The sequence below is a fragment of the Balaenoptera physalus genome (assembly GCF_965194825.1).
Source record: "Balaenoptera physalus genome assembly, chromosome: 9".
NCBI lineage: Eukaryota > Metazoa > Chordata > Mammalia > Artiodactyla > Balaenopteridae > Balaenoptera > Balaenoptera physalus.
In genome coordinates, this window is record NC_138888.1 from 39507801 (window position 1) to 39525827 (window position 18027).

The following is an 18027-nucleotide window of genomic DNA, read 5'->3' on the forward strand; positions in this document are numbered from 1 at the left end:
TTTCTCAGTTCTTTAATAGCAACATAGAAAGCAAGCCAGCATAATTTTTACATTTGGAGGCATTGTATTTCTTCCTTGTTGCAATACACAGTCTATCCTCTGAGATGAGGCACAAAGATCTTGGTATGACTCATATTAAGAATAATGGACAACAGATAAAGTTTACAGTTTAAGTCTGTCTACTTCCTATGAAAAGGAAAAACTGTCACATGGATGTCACCTCCAAAGAAGACACATAACAGACACTAGTACGCAACATTCATTATATTTATTTTACTAAATAGTATGCTTCAAAAAAACACAAACAAACCAGAAAACTTTTACTTAAAACTAGTCCAGTGAGGTGGATGGGTTGACACCATCCCATCCCCTTTTTCTATGTATATGGAGCTGCAACTGCATCAGACAGCAAGCACTCAAGTATATGTTGCCTTTTCTGTTGAACATGAATGAACTTCTCTGAACCAAGAGAGACAAATGAAGTTTTACAAGATACAGGCACTTTATGTTCCCAGTTTTATAAAGAAGCCAAGTGAAAAATACTTAATAAAAGCAACTGGAACAGAGGAAGCTTTAGGAGTTCTACCATTAGTTATAGTGACTTACACTCAATGCAAACAAGACAGCATCAACAAGTAAAACAAACAAACAAAAAGTTTAACTGGGGTTAATGAACATACATGTAAAAAACAAATCCAATTTGCTGTAATTGGAGAAAAATGGCCATTTGAATCCAACTTAAAGATATGCCAATACTGTGATTTAACGCATCAAATCTTATGTACCTACATAGCTGAGTAACATCTGAAAGCTTTGCAAGAGTGTGTGGTTAGTGAGAAAAGCAAAAGGTGCTTTTGATTCCACAGTATCTGATTAAACGAAACAAAGCAATTTACAAAAAAAAAGTACCAAATGATACTTTAAAATAAATAGTTCATCATTTTGATGAATATATACACGTAGAGTCCACTTCTTGGGGATTTAGCTATCTAAAAGTGGCATATCACTATCCAGAGGTGCAGGAGCAAGTTCACATAAATAAAACAGTGTGGCTTCACTAGCTTCAGCTTCAGTCAATGGCTCCAGGCGAACAAGCTTACTTTGGGTTGGTTCTGGGTCCAAGCTGCTGTCCAGAAGCTCATCAACTTCTATGGGTTTATCTACAGAGGACATAACTTCTGATGATGCTGTACTCCCCTGTTCAACAGTAGAAGCAGGGCTCCCATCGAGGAATGCAAGAAGTGGAAAGGCAGTGTACTGTATAAGCTGCTTATCTATAACAAAGATAAGAAGACTGGTCTTTTATCACCAGCTTATATAGAGTTCAAGCTATATGGTGGAAAAAACAGAAGCAGATGTGCATATGCGGCAATCATTACCCTTATATAGCCAAACAAGAAATATCACACTTTGTGTCAGTAAATTTAAAAATGTACAAGTCAGAAAATATATACTTTTATTCAACAATTAAGAACTGAGGGTTCTTTCAGTTCTCCTGAAGTTAAACAGGGGGGAAAAAATGACAATCTTTAAGAACTATTAATACACCAATTCAATTTCCTTTATATGCTGGAACCTTGGTACATTATGCATAGAACTCAGACTAATACAAATCTGTGTTCAATTGTTAAGCATGGCAAAACCTTCCTTGGCCCCCAGTTTCTACACAGAAATCTTTATTTAAAAAAACTAATACTACATTTATACCTACCTGTTTTGGGTTTAGATTTTCTTCCCTCTTCTGAAACTGGCTGAACTACATTGCTCTTGGTTTCTAATCCTTTATTCTCAGACTAAAAGAGAAAAAATAATATAAAAATACTTGTCTCACATTTTATATGTTCCTGAAAAATAGCAAAAAATTAAAAACTGGTACAGTATAAGTATTGGTACATTCTCTGAAATATATGGGAAAGGGGAGCATCAGGAAAGATGAACTAGGGAGAGAAAGAGATTTGAGTAGAGGTAATGAAACTGGCTAAGAAAACTACTGCTGTCATCAGGTGGATGAAACAAAGAACCTAAACTAGGATGACACTAAGTACAAAAAGGAGGGAGCATTTCAACAGTAGAACAGACAGAATTTGACAAGAGTAGAAGATGGTAATGAATCAAAGATGGCTAGTTTCTAATTGCTAATGAATAGATAATTCTTTAAACAATTAAATTCATTTTAAACAGCTTTGATTTAAAACGTATTACACATTTCTTTTCACTCACAAACAGAATATTTAGCATAAGTGAACACGTTTACAGTAACTCAGGATAACATCCTTCAAACTATTTATCCCTATATTTGGAAGCCTCAAAATTGAGGTGGTGTTTCTTCATTTCCTTTTTTGGCTCTTTCAATTCTTTTCTGTCACTTAAATTGCTTCTTTCAACCACTGTCTTCTCTCCTTACATCTGATTGTAAGGGGATTAATCTTTAAATGTTAAGGTCTTCAGTGCTCTTTTCAACGATGTTCAAACTGAGGTGCTGAGGTTCACAATTTTTCCTGAATAGCTGTGAGTCCCAGATATCTGCATGCTTGTAAATTATATATGATGTAACAAACATACTAATTCCTATAATTTCCCTGATATTCATCACAAAATTAAGCAGTACAAGTTTCCAGGCTTCATAGATAATAATGACTCCAAGACATAATAAAAACTACTTAAACTTCCCCAAAAATTTACATTAAAATATTTCTCATTTAGCATTCACAATAAATAAACATTAATGAAATAATACCTTCTATATTTTACTACTTCCTAAAATAGGTATTTTCCAAGGATGCCACTGTTGTTATTCTAAAGCATATGAGAACCAGGATGACAAATGGGTTTCATCTCCCATACAAATTGTTGCTTATTAGTAGTGACCACTTAGACTGCTATAGTGAGGAGTATAAGGCATCCTGACTCATTAGTAAAGAGTGCTGTAATACATGTCACATAATACCTGTCATGAGCAAGGGAATGACAGCTGATGTGTCAATTATTTAAAAACAATCTAGATTCTAAAACTATGATAAAAAAATCACTCTCAATTTTAATTTTTCTATAGTACTATAGAGCAATATGTAAACTTGATGTTTAACTGCTATTTCTAAAAGCTTTTGGGAACAGGAGATGATTCAAGAATAGAGAACAACTCAATGTCTAACAATAAACAAACAGTACAGCACATTCACTAAATGAATGCATGATATGGGTTTATTCAACTTAAGGTCTAACATTCAATAATATATTTACTGAAACACAGTACTGACGTGGTCCACAGATTCTTATAATATAAACCTAGCCAAACTATAGTCCAAATGCCAAATTCAGCATCCTGTCTGTTTCTGAAAGTAAAGTTTTACAGAAGCACAGCCATACTCATTCTTTTATGTATTGTCTATGGCTGCTTTTGCACTACAATTGCAGTTGACTAGTTGTGACAGAGAACACCTGGCTTCATGCAAAACCAAAAATATTTAGTCTTCAAAGAAAAAGTATGACAACCCCTGATATAAATCATCCAAATACTGAATGTATAATCAACCTTCCAGTTCAAAAATTCACAAATTCCTTCAACTTTAAGTTACCCAGGCTATAACTTTGAAAATGTAGAAAATGTGGTCAGGCCATCCTCACACATGACAATGGTCAGAAAAATTCCACCTCCTCACTCTAATACCTCATACTTATTTAATATGTGTTCAGTTTTTACTATAAAGAACACGAATAAAAATTAAATTTTGATTCCACTAATCTAGAATTTGTACACATTTCAGGGGACCTGATGTACCTTTTCATTCAACGAAAAACAGGGATTACAGAACAATTTGGTATAAATACAAGATAAATGAAGTATATACCTATTCAAGACAATAAGCTACACAACGAAACAGAATGATTTCTAAATGTCTGCTCTAACAACTTCACATTGTTCTTATTACTCATTAAAAACCAGTTCTAAAGAATTTGTTAACATCTGCTAATCCTAACTGCAGGTACTATACATTTAAGAAAATAAAACAATTACTTAAAAAAAAAGTCCAAAATCCATACTTCACTGTTTCAACTCACCTTACCTACAAATAGTATAAATCCCTGTGCTTTTACTGTATGCTAATAAAATGAAGGAACTTATTTTAAAATATGGGTACCCTTAAATTTTCAATAAAAAATGCTGAGAAGTTATTTATAGATGGAATAAGAATGTAAAATGAAGACACAGAACATGAAGAAATCATATTTTAATAATTTTTTTCAGTGATATACCTGAATATGCCAAATTTAGTCAGTTTATCTCCCAGCACATTGAGGGCTGATTTCACACTGGTACTTAATAGCACAAGGCACAGAAGAACTGGGCAATGATTCACCCCATAACCAAAAGCTAACTTTTCATCTAGAATTTTATTATCTTGATCACATGTACTAGGTAAGAATATAAAATGTTTTTTGTAACTGGGAGTGATACTGCTCTCTACTTACTAGGACTTTTTTCAAATTCTTACAGCTACGGGTCCTGAGCAACACAAATTAAAACTTACTTTTGTATTATTGATGTAATCTGTGGGATTCATCTGCACAGAACTAGTGAAAAGCTGAAAGACCAAACAAGAAAGATGATAAGTTTAAAAAATATTTTTAAAAAATTAACTGTGTGTTCAAAATTTTTATACAGCCATGTTGGGTGAAGAGATGTAGCTCCTGCACTAGGAAGTTTCCATATAGTAAAACAAGTTTGGAAGAGAAAAGCAGGAAAGCGGAAAGAAAAACGAACAAAAGCAGAGCAAGCTAGCCCATGCATTAGCTGTTTTAAGAATTTCTATTCTATAAAGTAGTAAGGTAAATCACTTGAGACAAATGGTGGTTTTCCCCACCTCCCCTCTCCTTCATTTCCTTTATTTTTTCCTCCCTAAAAGCCTCTGGCCTTAAATGGCACCCAAGGCTGAGTCCCTTGCCCTGACAAGAGCCTTCACTGACTACCTGCTAATTATGTGATACATTTCTAGAATCTGCTCTATGACAGTGGTTCCTAAATTACACCTCAAGTAGAGCCCTCTGACCAAATGGCTTAACTCCGTGTTGGTTCTTTTCACCTCACCTAGCAAGGGAAGCCACGAATGCAAAGACCACTGCCTACTGCTTACTGCACTCCTCAGACCAGCCACTTCACAAACATAACTTTTGTTTATGTCATAAGCTTCAAAGTCATCCAGTCCACAGGGATTTATTGAGCATCTAAGAAATAATTGACATCATGAAGAATACAAGATGAAGACACTATTCCTGCTCTCCAGGAGCTTACAATCTAAAAGGCAAAATAAGAACAACATCAAATAGCAACATATGATCAGATACAATCCAGTATTACAATAATAATGGATGGTGGGGCTCAAAAGTACTAAGGAGCTAAGAGAAAGGAAAACAGACACACACACACACCCCGTCCCTCAGATGAAACAAAAAGTCTTGATAAAACTATGTGACATGTAGTTCCTGGAGAATGGTTATGACTTAGAAAGGAGAGGATGAAGGAGTACATTGTTACAGCATTAGCAACAACAGAGAGGAAGAAATGCTTGTGAGGTAAGTTCTACAAATAAGATGACAAGTCCAAATAATGCAGAAGTTCTGAGTTGAATAGTAAGTTGTATACATAAGGTTCAAAGGTAAGGCAAGGCCAGTGAATGGACAGGACATTCTGTCAGCAATAAGAGACTTGGGAGTGGCCTGAGTAATGAAATATACTGACTAAAGCATTTTAAGAGAATGAGCACACCAAATGGTTTGCAGGATAGAATGAAATGCAGAGAGGCTCCTCCACCCTCTCTAAACACTGATTCCTCTCCTTCAAGTTCCACATTCATTGTAGCCCTAAAAATATCCCCAGCTCTTCTTTTCCTTTCATTAACTTTTCCTCCTTTCATACCACCTACTGATCCATGAAGAGGAAGAGACTCAGTTTCTTAAGAGCAGGTAACTATACATCACTGCCAATCTCTACCAGTTCAGCTTGTACTTGCCTCAGAGGTCTGACCAGATTTTGTCCCTAATGAGAGTGGCATCTGAGGAGGACCAGCAGTATAAACTCCTCACTCCTTCTTTGCCCCAATCCCTCTACTCACTGACTCAGGGATACCTTCATGCATTCCCAGCAGACACATGGTCTGAAGTTGGAAAATAGATCATGTATGAGGAGCTGACACGGTTGAATTCTAAGGTCAAGTCTCTCCTACTGATTCCACACTGGGTCACTTGCACTGAACTCTGCAGCAAGAACCCATGAGCTTCTCAGCATACTTAAGACTCCCACATGTTCTTACCATCTTTGCCATCTCAGAGAACAAGGCAACCTATGGGTAGATTTTTTATTTATGACAATACCCCATAATTCAAGGATGAAACAATAAACAATAAAGGTCTTAGATGAGAGAGGCAACAGTGAAAATATTGGGTTGGCCCAGAAGTTCGTTTGGTTTTTCTGTAAGATGGCTCTAGTAGCACTTAGTTGTCTTTAACTTCATTTGAAACAATCTTGCTAGACTGTATTGTGACAGCTGTCATATCAGCGTGTATTTAAAAAAAAAATTAAAATTGGTGAATTTTTATGTAGTCATTTTAATATTGAAGAGGGAAGAAAAAAAGCAACATCTTCAGCATATTATGCTTCACTATTTCAAGAAAGGTAAAAACGCACTGAAACGCACAAAAAGATTTGTGCAGTGTATGGAGAAGGTGCTGTGACTGACTGAACGTGTCAAAAGTAGTTTGCAAAGTTTCGTGGAGATTTCTCGCTGGACCATGCTCCACGGTTGGGTAGACCAGTTGAAGTTGACAGCGATCAAATCGAGACATTAATTAGAACAAGCAACATTATACCATGCGGCAGATAGCTGACATATTCAAAATATTCAAATTGAGCACTGAAAGTCACTATGAAGTTTGTTATGTTAATATATATATTAATCGCTTAGAACTTTGGGTTCCACATATGTTAAATGAAAAAACCTTCTCGAACATATTTCTACATGCGATTCTCTACTTAAATGTAACGAAAACATTCCTTTCTAAAACAAATTGTGATGAGAAGTGGATACCATACAATAATGAAAAGTGGATACTGTACAATAACGTGGAACAGAAGAGATCGTGCGGCAAGTGAAATGAACCACCACCAACCACACCAAAGGCCTGTCTTCATCCAAAGGTGATATTGTGTATATAGTGGGATTGGAAGGGAATCCTCTATTATGAGCTCCTTCTTGAAAACCAAATGATTAATTCCAACAAGTACTGCTCCCAATTAGACCAACTGAAAGCAGCACTTGACGAAAAGCATCCGGAATTAGTCAACAGAAAATTCATAATCTTTCCATCAGGATAATGCAAGACCACATGTTTCTTTGATATCCAGGCGAAAACTGTTACAGCTTGGCTGGGAAGTTTGGATTCATCAGCCATATTCACCAGATATTGTACCTTCAGATTTCCATTTACTTTGATCTTTACAGAATTCTCTTAATGGAAAAATATTCAATTCCCTGGAACACTGTAAAAGGTACCTGGAATAATTCTTTGCTCAAAAAGATAAAAAGTTTTGGGAAGATGGAATTACGAAGGTGTATGAAAAATGGCAGAAGGTAGTGGAACAAAACGGTGAATATATGTTGTTCAATAAAGTTCTTGGTGAAAATGAAAAATTGTCTTATTTTTACTTAAAAACCGAAGGCACTTTCTGGCCAACCCAATAGAAAGTAGGGATGGTTTGTGAACGTTATTTTGGGAAATACACAGGCTTGGTGAACAAGGAGATAAAGAAACCAAGATTACTGTGATTACTATCTTGTGTGGGTAAACAGAAGTCTGATACCACTACAGAAAATAAAGCTTACAAAGGTAGCTAGTTTAGAAAATAAACAAAGGTTTGGTGTTAAACACAAATAATTTAAGGCAAGATCTAACTGATGATCCCAAAGGCATGGAATTAGAATTCAAGCAAAGGTTACTTTAAAAAATATTAAGAGCTGGAAATATACATTTGAGAGCAATCCTACAAGCCAAAATCCCTCCAGAGAGGCAGGATAGAAAAAAGAAGAGAGGTAGGCAAAAACAGGATAAAAGACTGGGTACCTTGGGGAATATCCACAAGTAGAAGACAGCAAGAAAAAGAAAAGCTCTTAGAGGAAACAGAATGGTTAGGGAGATAGGAAGAGAACAAAGAGGTCCAGTGCCTTTAAAATCACCAGGAAAAGTTCTATAGTAGAAAATCAATAGTGTTAAATAGTAATAGTGTTAATTACTTATAATCCTTACAAAAGCCCTTCATGTCAGGCATCAGCCATATTTAACAGATGGGGAAACTGAGCAAGAGAGGTTAACTTTCCCAAGATTAATAACTTAGCTAGTAAGTAACATGAGCCAAAAATGGAACCCAAATCTGTCTGATTCAAAACAAACCTTCTTCCACTAGCCCAGTGGCTTAATTTGGAGGAAGAAAAAAGAAAAAAAAAAAAAAGCTACAGGCTACTTACAGTGGATATACCAAGACAGCACAGGCTTCGAGTAAATAAGCAAGACAATCCAGGGTTTCAAAAGAAATATAGAGTGAAAAAAAAAAGTAATGAATACAGCCACTCATTTCTACAGTTTTGTAGTGAAAGGATTAGAGAAGCAGAATGGTAAATGAGCAGAGCAACACATCAAAATGGAGATGATCTGTACCCACTGAAGGCAGCTGGAAAAGATCAAAGATAGAGAAAAACAGAGAGGCGGGGGGCAGGTGTACAAACTGGCTTTAAAAAGGAAGTACTTCCTCTAAGAAGAAAGGATATGAGATTCCACAGCTGATGAGAGTACCAGGGCATGGTGAATTATGCTCTGTGAATAGGGAAGTGTTGGCTGGATAAGGTCGTGAGGACAAAAGAATGTGATAACTGTTCCAAAGTTAAATTAAAATGACCTACTTGAAGACTGTGGGGATTTGTAGAGAGTCAGAATTACAGGATTTTATTTCCTTCTTAGTGATCTAAGGGAGAGATATTCTAAAAGGTCTCTGGATTCAGATTGGGGACAAAGACTGATAGAATCAAGAAGGGCTGTCAAGTTACTGTTAAACAAGTCCAAATAGGTCATTAACATGGATGTTGAATTCATTTAAGAGAGTAACATGGAAAGGAAATCTTCAAAGAAGGTGAAATCCATCCTGTGAGGCACTGATGATTTAGGAAAAATAACAGTCATGTGACACTGACAAACTGTAGAATCTTCTGATGTGAGAGAAGCTGGATTTTAAGGAAAAAAATGCAAAACAAAGAACAACAAAACTTTTCAAGAAAAAGAACACAACAGAAAATGTTCACAACACGAAATGGAAACAGGGGAAAGAACAAGATTCATCTGGATGAGACCAGGCCACATAGAAAGCTTTAGGTAAGAGAGAGAGGAGTGGTAGGAACAAGAGAAAAGAGAGCAAGGTTAGTACCAGAAATGACAGACAAGGATTCAAAGTCCAGACAACATAGGAATCAAGTTCATATAGGTGGTGGTGAGGACTGGAATAGGGGAATCTTAGGACTCAATACAAAAATTTTTTAAATATAATAACATATAATACATTTGACTGAAAAACATTAATTCCCCAAGTATTAGGAAGTGCCTCCATGCTGTTTCCTGGCTAATTATTTATACTATTTCCACTGATTTCTATTCAATGACAATTTACTCTAGAGCAAAACATAACACAGCAACAAGTCCAGACAAGACCTGGATTTAACAGTACTGTTGAACGGAGTTGATATGTTGTTACACAGGGATTAACGGAACTTCTACTCGGAGACGAATAGTGATCACCCTCCTTCACTGTCCTGAACCCATCTGTTCATTCTAATAAACAAAACCATTCAATTAAAAAAATAAACTGCAAAAACAGTGTAGAGTTCAAGAATATGATGCATTGATTTATAAATACTATACATAAATACACAAACTGCCGGTACAACAAAGAATATTCAAAGTACCTACATCGACCAGGAGATCTGGGTCTATGCTAAACTGTCTTCCTGACAGCATGGCTTGGAAGTCCTCTAAACTGCAATCAATACTGTCAAGATAATCCAACAGCTCAACCCTAAGGAAAAAAGATTTAAAAAAAAATCAAATATTAGGTTTCTTTGCTTTTATGTTTAAAATCACACTGCAGTCTAGCTAGGCAAAATATTCCTAGCAATTGCTGAATCCTTACCAATTCTTAACCTTAAGAGATCCTATTCAGTATTTAGGATTCAAAAAAACTTGGTTAATTAAGAACCCACAGACTTTATACAAAACTTCAGTATTTAAAGAAAAAAGGTTCTGCAATAACCCAGTCTGATTTATCTTTTTCCTCTATACTATAAATTATAAAATGTTTAACCTCTTACTACTGGTTATTGCTACTAACTTCTAGTTTTCTTTTGCTATAAAATAAGTTCCTTCACAGAGATTGTATTATTCCACAGTCCTGATAAAAACACAAATACACACAATCACACACACTTTTAAGACATTCAAAAAGAAGTATTTCATTACAGAAATCTGAGGAATTGACAAGAAAATCCCAAGACTGCTCTTGGGATAATTAAATCTTTCTCAAAATACCATTTGCAGAGCTCAGCACTAACCAGAACAGAAAGGTTGACTACATAGGTTCATAACCTGAAAGGAAAATCATTCAAAGAGAAAAAGAACATGTGAAGTAAACAAAGAAAGCAAATAAATTTAGACAACCTTTAGATGAGACTCACTTTCCCAAAAGATTGATGTTATCATTTAAAATGGAATCCATCATGGTCACAGGATCTTCTGTGGTCAGACTAGATGAGCCATTTAGCTGGACGGCACTAGACATGAGAGGGCTGGTGCCATCACTGCCTGAACTTAGGGATTCTCTGGCTGGTTCACTCTGATCGCCACTCTGAATGACAGGTGCATATTCATCTTCATTGTCATCTTCAACAATGACAATATCAGGGTACTGGCTACAGCTAGATCAGCAATATGAGAAAAAACCAATTACATTCTCAGACTAATTCAATAAATTCAGCCTATCCAGTCACTCTCCATGGAAACTCTCTCCCAAAACCACCTGTCAAAAGGCTTTTCTTGGGTGTGTAGTTTAATGAAAAATATTGATACTTCATACAATATAAGACCACAAAGAATCAATTAAATGTCTTTAACTCCAAACTTTAAAAATAAGAATTAATTCTCATGACTTTTTGCTGGGAGTCTTTTTGCTGGAGGGAGGGCGGTTAAGTGCTTGAATAATTTGGCTTAATTTTTCAGTTCAATAATTAAAATATGAGTCAGATATTAGTTTATCAAAGAATAAAGTAGTTTTAAATTTAGATCTCTGATAAAAGAAGAGTAATATTTTCAAAAATTTTATTTCACAATCTCCTTACTTGGAGGGATCAGATATAACATCCTCATTAGTTTCTGGAATAACTGGGATATTTTCTTCATCTGCATTATCATCAGTAACGTCATAAATAATGATATCGTCTGAAATCCGCTCCCTTGGCTTTAAACCTTCAGTCCTACTGTGGGGAACCTAAAAAATCCGGTAGAAAATATATCAAAAAAATGAAATTATTTTGACTACCAAACAACATACCATTTAAAAAATGTTACCTGGGCACTGAGATACGATGGTAAGCAAAACAGATATGTTTTCTGCCCTTATGGGACTTAATACACTAAATTGGTATTAGAAGTACCAATTTACAGAGGTATGAGATGTATTATCTGCATGCTACTTAACTATTTCTTTTACTGTAAGGGACTTTAAAGATGACATGCCTCAGAATGTTTCTATGAAAAGATCTTCAAATTTTAAAGTATTTTTTATACCCAAAGAGTAAAAAAGTCTTAGGACTTCATCAGAAATCTCAAACATAACCAGATGGCCACTGGGCTGATGGGGATTATTTCATCTTAAGTTACTCTGTTTGACGCCATGTTTTATTCTTACTCATTAAATGGTTTCTTTAATAGGGGGAAATAAACACTTCAACTATTCCACAGCTAAATGTCAGTCTGGCATTTTAGCAATTATTATTTTTCTTAATTCAACTACAGCTATATTCAGACTATGGATACACTAATAAAAAAACATTCAATTCTCCAAAGCAAACTAAAGTCATTATTATAATAGAAAATTCTATCAATTTCAACTCTAGATAATACAGAGGCAAAAGATGTAAATCAAGATAAATTAAGAAATCTTCACCCATTTACATGAGTCTTCAATCCTAAAAACAGGTATGCTTGATTATTTAAACAGTGGGAAGAGGAACCAGATGTCAGGTTAACTCTGACTTGCCTGAGAACAAAAATCTCAATACTTTAATAATAAATCTAAAGCAGTATTTAGAATTCTAAGATTTGAAAGTAACAATGATAATCAGGTATTAAAAGAAGTCTGGACTCAACTAATTGCCACTGGGTATAAGTTTGACAATTTATCCAGAGAGCTTGTGAAAAAATGAAGGTAAACAAAAACATTTTTTGAAATTGCTACAGTAAAAGAGTCTAAGTCTGTACATATTTATAATAAAAGTTGGAAACAACTTAAAATAACCAATGGACAAGTGCATAATTACATTATCATAATATTCAATTAATCTCATATAGTAGTTAAGATCAACTAAATCTCTATGTTTAATAAATCTCAAAAGACCAAGTGAAAGAAGCCACACTGCAAAATGATATGTACAAAATAATATCATCTATAAAAAGCTTAGACATATGCAAAATAATACCAAATATTGTTCATGGATTCACACATCAAATAGCCATGGGAATGATATATACTAATTCAAGATAGTGATTTATCTCTGGGTGACAGGGGAGACTGGAGAGGGGGAGAAAAATGAACTTGGGAACAGGCAACTGAGACAACTATATTTGTAATAGTTTATTTCTTAAAATAATCTAAAGCAAATGATAAAAAATGTCACGATTTTTAAAAGCTGGAGGATGAACAGTTAGATTATTCACTAAACTTTTTCAAATGCATGACATACTGCTGTAATAAAATTTAGTTTGAGATAATAAATATAAAACAGAATTTTAAAAATTACTTTATGATGGTGATTATCAGCTGGTTCTTTTACTATGTGCTGAAACAAATTCTTCTTTTGAGCTCCATTAGTGTTTAGAAGTAGCGGTCTGAAAATCAGAAGATATACATGAAGTTCAGTGAGCAAACATACATGAAGTTTAAATTGCTTCTAATAATTTAGCCACATATAAACACACTCATTTTAATAATGAATAAAAAATTTCAGTACACAAGAAACTCTTAAAAACGATTACCTCTTTGGAGGGGTATGGGGGATGAGTGTATCTACGGCTTTTATTTCTCCATTCTTCTGTGTTATCTTTGTTATAATAAACACTATAAATTACTCTCCCCAAATCTACTTCATTGCTGACTGAACTATATAACTCTTTATGGTACTTACATAGTAAAAAGTAGGTAATATCACAAAGACTCAGTGGAAGTAGAGTTAATTCTACAGCATAAGTTGTAAGTATAACCAAGCTCTGCTAAAATCCTTTGCCTTACAAGATAATCTTTTTCTCCTTCTACTTATTCCTTTGTCCACTGTTTTCCGTATGTTTTAATTGTGACAAAGGTAGTTACTGACATTTATGGGTATCACAACTCATGGCCAATGTACAGGTTTTTAAAGACCCTTGTGAGTGGATTAAACATGAGATATCAAAAATTTTTTTATGCTTTTTTCAGCATGCATCCTCTTTTTAAGAGTTTCTCTCACTGAGGCCTTCTAATGCTACAATAATTTGCTAATGTGAATGGAAGATGAACTCTTTACAAACCGTATGTATGTAAAACTACCATTTAGGCTATCCTAATCTCTCAAAAACAGCAAGATGACAATAGTAGGAAACACCACCACTCTTGAAATGTTAGAAGTATAATTTAACAAGGGAGGACTGTTCATCTGGGACAACACGCATATACTCAGCAAATGTAGACCATTCATGATTAAATTCTAACATGTCTGGTTGTCTACAGATAGGTCAAAATGTATTATCATAAAATCTTACCTTTTGCGTTTTAAACTCACAAGTTGGTTATTCTGAACCAACGTAACAATAAACTGGACAATCTAAAAGGAAAATATAAATAAGAAATACTCCATCATAGATTCTTAATTCTTTAGTCTATATTACAAGTCTTATAAAATTAATTCAGGTACTGTATGTCCTCTATTCTAAGTCACATAATTTCTCACATATTAACATTTTAAATTTGGATGCATCTTACAATGATATTTAAAGAAATATACCAGCATCCAGGCAGAAGAACAACCTGTGATAAAGTTGCTGCTACCTAAGATATAGAGGTACCTAGGACATCCATCTACCCATATATCTATCTATATATCTAGCTTCCTACCCACCCATCCATCTATTTATCTATCAAATATTCAGTTCAATTATTTGTCTTGATGATAAGTACCAAGCATGCCTGGATACAGATCCCTATTTTTACTTAAAATTCTTTCAAGAAGATTATGATGCAGAAAAGAAAACTGATGTTTGACAGATATTTTTCTTATACCAGGTAATACAATTAGAGGCAAAAGAAATTGCCAACTCTCTCAGAATAGATCTTAATATTTTCAAGTTAGAAAAAGTTTATTGGCTAACTCTAGAAAAATTATTATTGAGACACTGAACATCTGTCAAAGCTTCCTGCTGACAATCACGGGAAGCTGATTTAATCTTCAAAGTCTGATTAAATTTAGAAAAAGACTATTAAACAGATCAAGACATGCAAACAATCCTTCATATTTTATGACAGTGTTTCTTAAAGTGTGGTCCATGGACCAGCAGCACTGGCCTAGGAGCTTTTTAGACATGCAAATTCTCTGCCTTACTCCAGAATTGCTGAATCTTAAATGCTGAGGATGAGGTCCAGCAACATGTGTTGTTTAGCAAGACCTCCAGGTGATACTGATGTGAATGTGAGAACCACTGGTTTAGGGTATGCCTTGAAATTATACTGCCTAAAGGAGTTAAAAAAGTAAACTATTAAAAGCAGTATAGGGGCTTCCCTGGTGGCGCAGTGATTAAGAATACGCCTGCCAATGCAGGGGACACAGGTTTGAGCCCTGGTCCGGGAAGATCCCACATGCCGCGGAGCAACTAAGCCCGTGCGCTGCAACTACTGAGCCTGCGCTCTAGAGCCCACGAGCCACAACTACTGAGCCCACGTGCCACAATTACTGAAGCCTGCGCGCCTAGAGCCCGTGCTCCGCAACAAGAGAAGCCACCGCAATGAGAAGCCTGCGCACCACAACAAACAGTGGCTCCCGCTCGCCACAACCAGAGAAAGCCCGCATGCAGCAATGAAGACCCGAGGCAGCCCAAGATAAATAGATATTTTTTAAAAAAATTTATTTAAAAAAAAAGCAGCAGTATATCACTGAGATGTTATGAATAAAGGCCAAGTGACTGACGACAATTTAGACTCTGCAGAAGAGTTCCTTGTACAAGCTTTATGAAATATAATTACATAATTAAAATAGAGAACTGTCCATTGAAAATACACATTGTATAGCTTTAATATTGTACATTCTCCTCCAAACGAGGCTACTAAATGGTTTGCCTTACAATCAGTATTAACTTTGCCATGGAGAAAAATATAGACATTTTAGTTGAATAGTTAGACAGCATTAGAGTCTATGAAAAGGAGGTTAGCCACTAAATTGCTTATTCAAAAGAAAATGCTGACAGCTGATGAAAAGACAACATTTAACCTTAAAGGTATCTATGAAATAGTCCAATTACTTTTGTTAATTTATAAAAAAGTGTTAGGGAAAATTCTTAAAACATTAGTTGGCTGAATTTACAAGAACATGAATCTCTGGCTAAATTTCTCCTGAAATTTGCTGTGTATTTCAGGTCTCTTTTGACACTTTGGCATTATGTTTTAGAGTTCGTTTCCTGAAGGAGAAGATGAGGCATTTAACATTTACATCACTGGACTTCTTTAGCTGACAAGTTCTATAACAGACACCTCCCATATATTATTCCAATTAATCCAAGGCCAAACAGTAAATGGTAGAGTTAGAAACAAATTCCAGGAATAGAGAAAAAATTATCGCCTGTCATCATGCATTACGTAAACTCCCTAACCCCACTAAAACACATAGATTCAAACTCAAATTTGAGCAGAAAGAATGTTAGCTTTCATGAAAAACTGAAATGTTAAATAAGTATTTTACCAACTATCCTTGCTTTCAAGAAAAAAACCCCAACAAATTATGGAGTACTGTGAGTTGATATTTAACTATAACATTGTTTTCTGAAAAAGATAAACAGATTTTAAAAATAAAGCACAGGTTAAGGTAAACCTATCATTTAAAATCAGGTATTCTTAAACAGGGCTTCAAGTTGGAATCAACTATGGAAGTTTTAAAAATACATGTACTTGGACTAAACACTTAAAGTTGAATCCTACATTCAACCTTCACTTGCATACTTATTTTTAAAAATCAGTATATCTGTTTTGACTATGGGCCAAAGGCTACAGCTACCATTCATCTCTGTGTTCTAAGCCTGCTCCACTACACCCATATCCTTTCAGTCATAACACTATTTTTAGCTAACGGCCTCTGACTAGGAACAAACTGAAGCTCTCCCACCCTCCCTGCCCCCATAAAACCTGTTGCTTAAACTTAGTCCAGTTTACTCATGAGCAAAAAATAGCTGCCTTAATTACTTTTATGTTTCACCTCTTATTAACATATGAAAGCTGATACGAGAAGATTAAATCACAAGGACACAATTGCAGCAGAGAGATTTTCTGTTCCCCCAGTAATTTTCAGCTTATATACTAAAATCTAGGATTTATTTTACAACACTACATTAACTGCTTTTCTGCACATACTAATAGTGGCATACACTTATAACTCATTTTTTTGAACACGTAATTTGATCGACTGACTTGAAAATATTAGTCATTTATCTTCCAAGACCATATCTATGCCTTTTAGAATAAAAAATAGTAAGACAGGGCTTCCCTGGTGGCGCAGTGGCTGAGAGTCTGCCTGCCAATGCAGGGGACACGGGTTCGAGCCCTGGTCTGGGAAGATACCACATGCCGCGGAGCAACTAGGCCCGTGAGCCACGACTACTGAGCCTGCGCATCTGGAGCCTGTGCTCCGCAACAAGAGAGGCAACGATAGTGAGAGGCCAGCGCACCGCAATGAAGAGTGGCCCCCACTTGCCGCAACTGGAGAAAGCCTTCGCACAGAAACGAAGACTAAACACAGCCAGAAATATAAAAATAAATAAATAAAAAAATTAAAAAAAAAAAAATAGTAAGACAAAAAACAAAAAAAAAAATCCCACACAGTAAAGCTATGTCTTTTATATAAAAGGTTAAGAAATTGGTAGTATATTGATTATACTACCAAGAATGAAGTATAATAAAGTTGTTATATCAGGCAAAAATATTTTACTAAAAGCTAACGAAACATTATCTGGAGGTATGGAATGACTACATTTAGCTAATAAGAAATTTTTTTTATTACAAAGAATATGTAACACTTGGCTTAATTTGTTTGATTTCATAGTTTTACTTCTGTGTGCCCAATACATAAGAAACTAAGATCAACCACTGACTACTGAATAGAGATTTCTGGGGGGGTCACAAATGGTACTCATTAAACAAATGCAGATTACAGTCACAGAGAAAAAAGCTTACCTTTCGAATAACTTGTTGCTGTTGTGCATGTTTTGCTCGTAATTCTGACACCTCCTTCCAAAGGGACTCATTCTCACTATGTTATCATTTATGAAAAATAAAAAAAAATTCAGTCAGACAAGCCAGACCTCAATATCTTTAATTAAGAATACCAGACTTGAACTAGTTTTTACTATATATCTTTATGAGACTAGGAAAACTTTGGTTCAATTACACAGACTGGCAACTAACCTTGACACAACTCCAGAATCCTTCCT

At 35.1% G+C, this 18027-nt stretch overlaps 1 protein-coding gene across 4 annotated transcripts in view; it reads right to left on the bottom strand.

The window, feature by feature from the left end:
* Window positions 1-249: 249 nt before the first annotated feature.
* HSF2 (heat shock transcription factor 2) overlaps window positions 250-18027 on the bottom strand; it is a 36071-nt gene continuing 18293 nt past the window's right edge. The window contains exons 5-13 of one of the 4 annotated variants that reach the window (XM_082474666.1): window positions 17771-17846; window positions 14101-14162; window positions 13107-13194; window positions 11427-11575; window positions 10767-11006; window positions 10006-10111; window positions 4530-4583; window positions 1712-1793; window positions 250-1274 (exon numbers count right to left, since the gene is read on the bottom strand). In XM_082474666.1, coding sequence (XP_082330792.1) covers window positions 982-1274; window positions 1712-1793; window positions 4530-4583; window positions 10006-10111; window positions 10767-11006; window positions 11427-11575; window positions 13107-13194; window positions 14101-14162; window positions 17771-17846 — 1150 coding nt within the window. In that variant the 3' untranslated portion in view covers window positions 250-981. Of the gene's footprint in view, window positions 1330-1711; window positions 1794-4529; window positions 4584-10005; window positions 10112-10766; window positions 11007-11426; window positions 11576-13106; window positions 13195-14100; window positions 14163-17770; window positions 17847-18027 lie in introns of all 4 variants that reach the window. The other 3 variants (XM_082474668.1, XM_082474667.1, XM_082474669.1) reach the window with 3 other exon arrangements.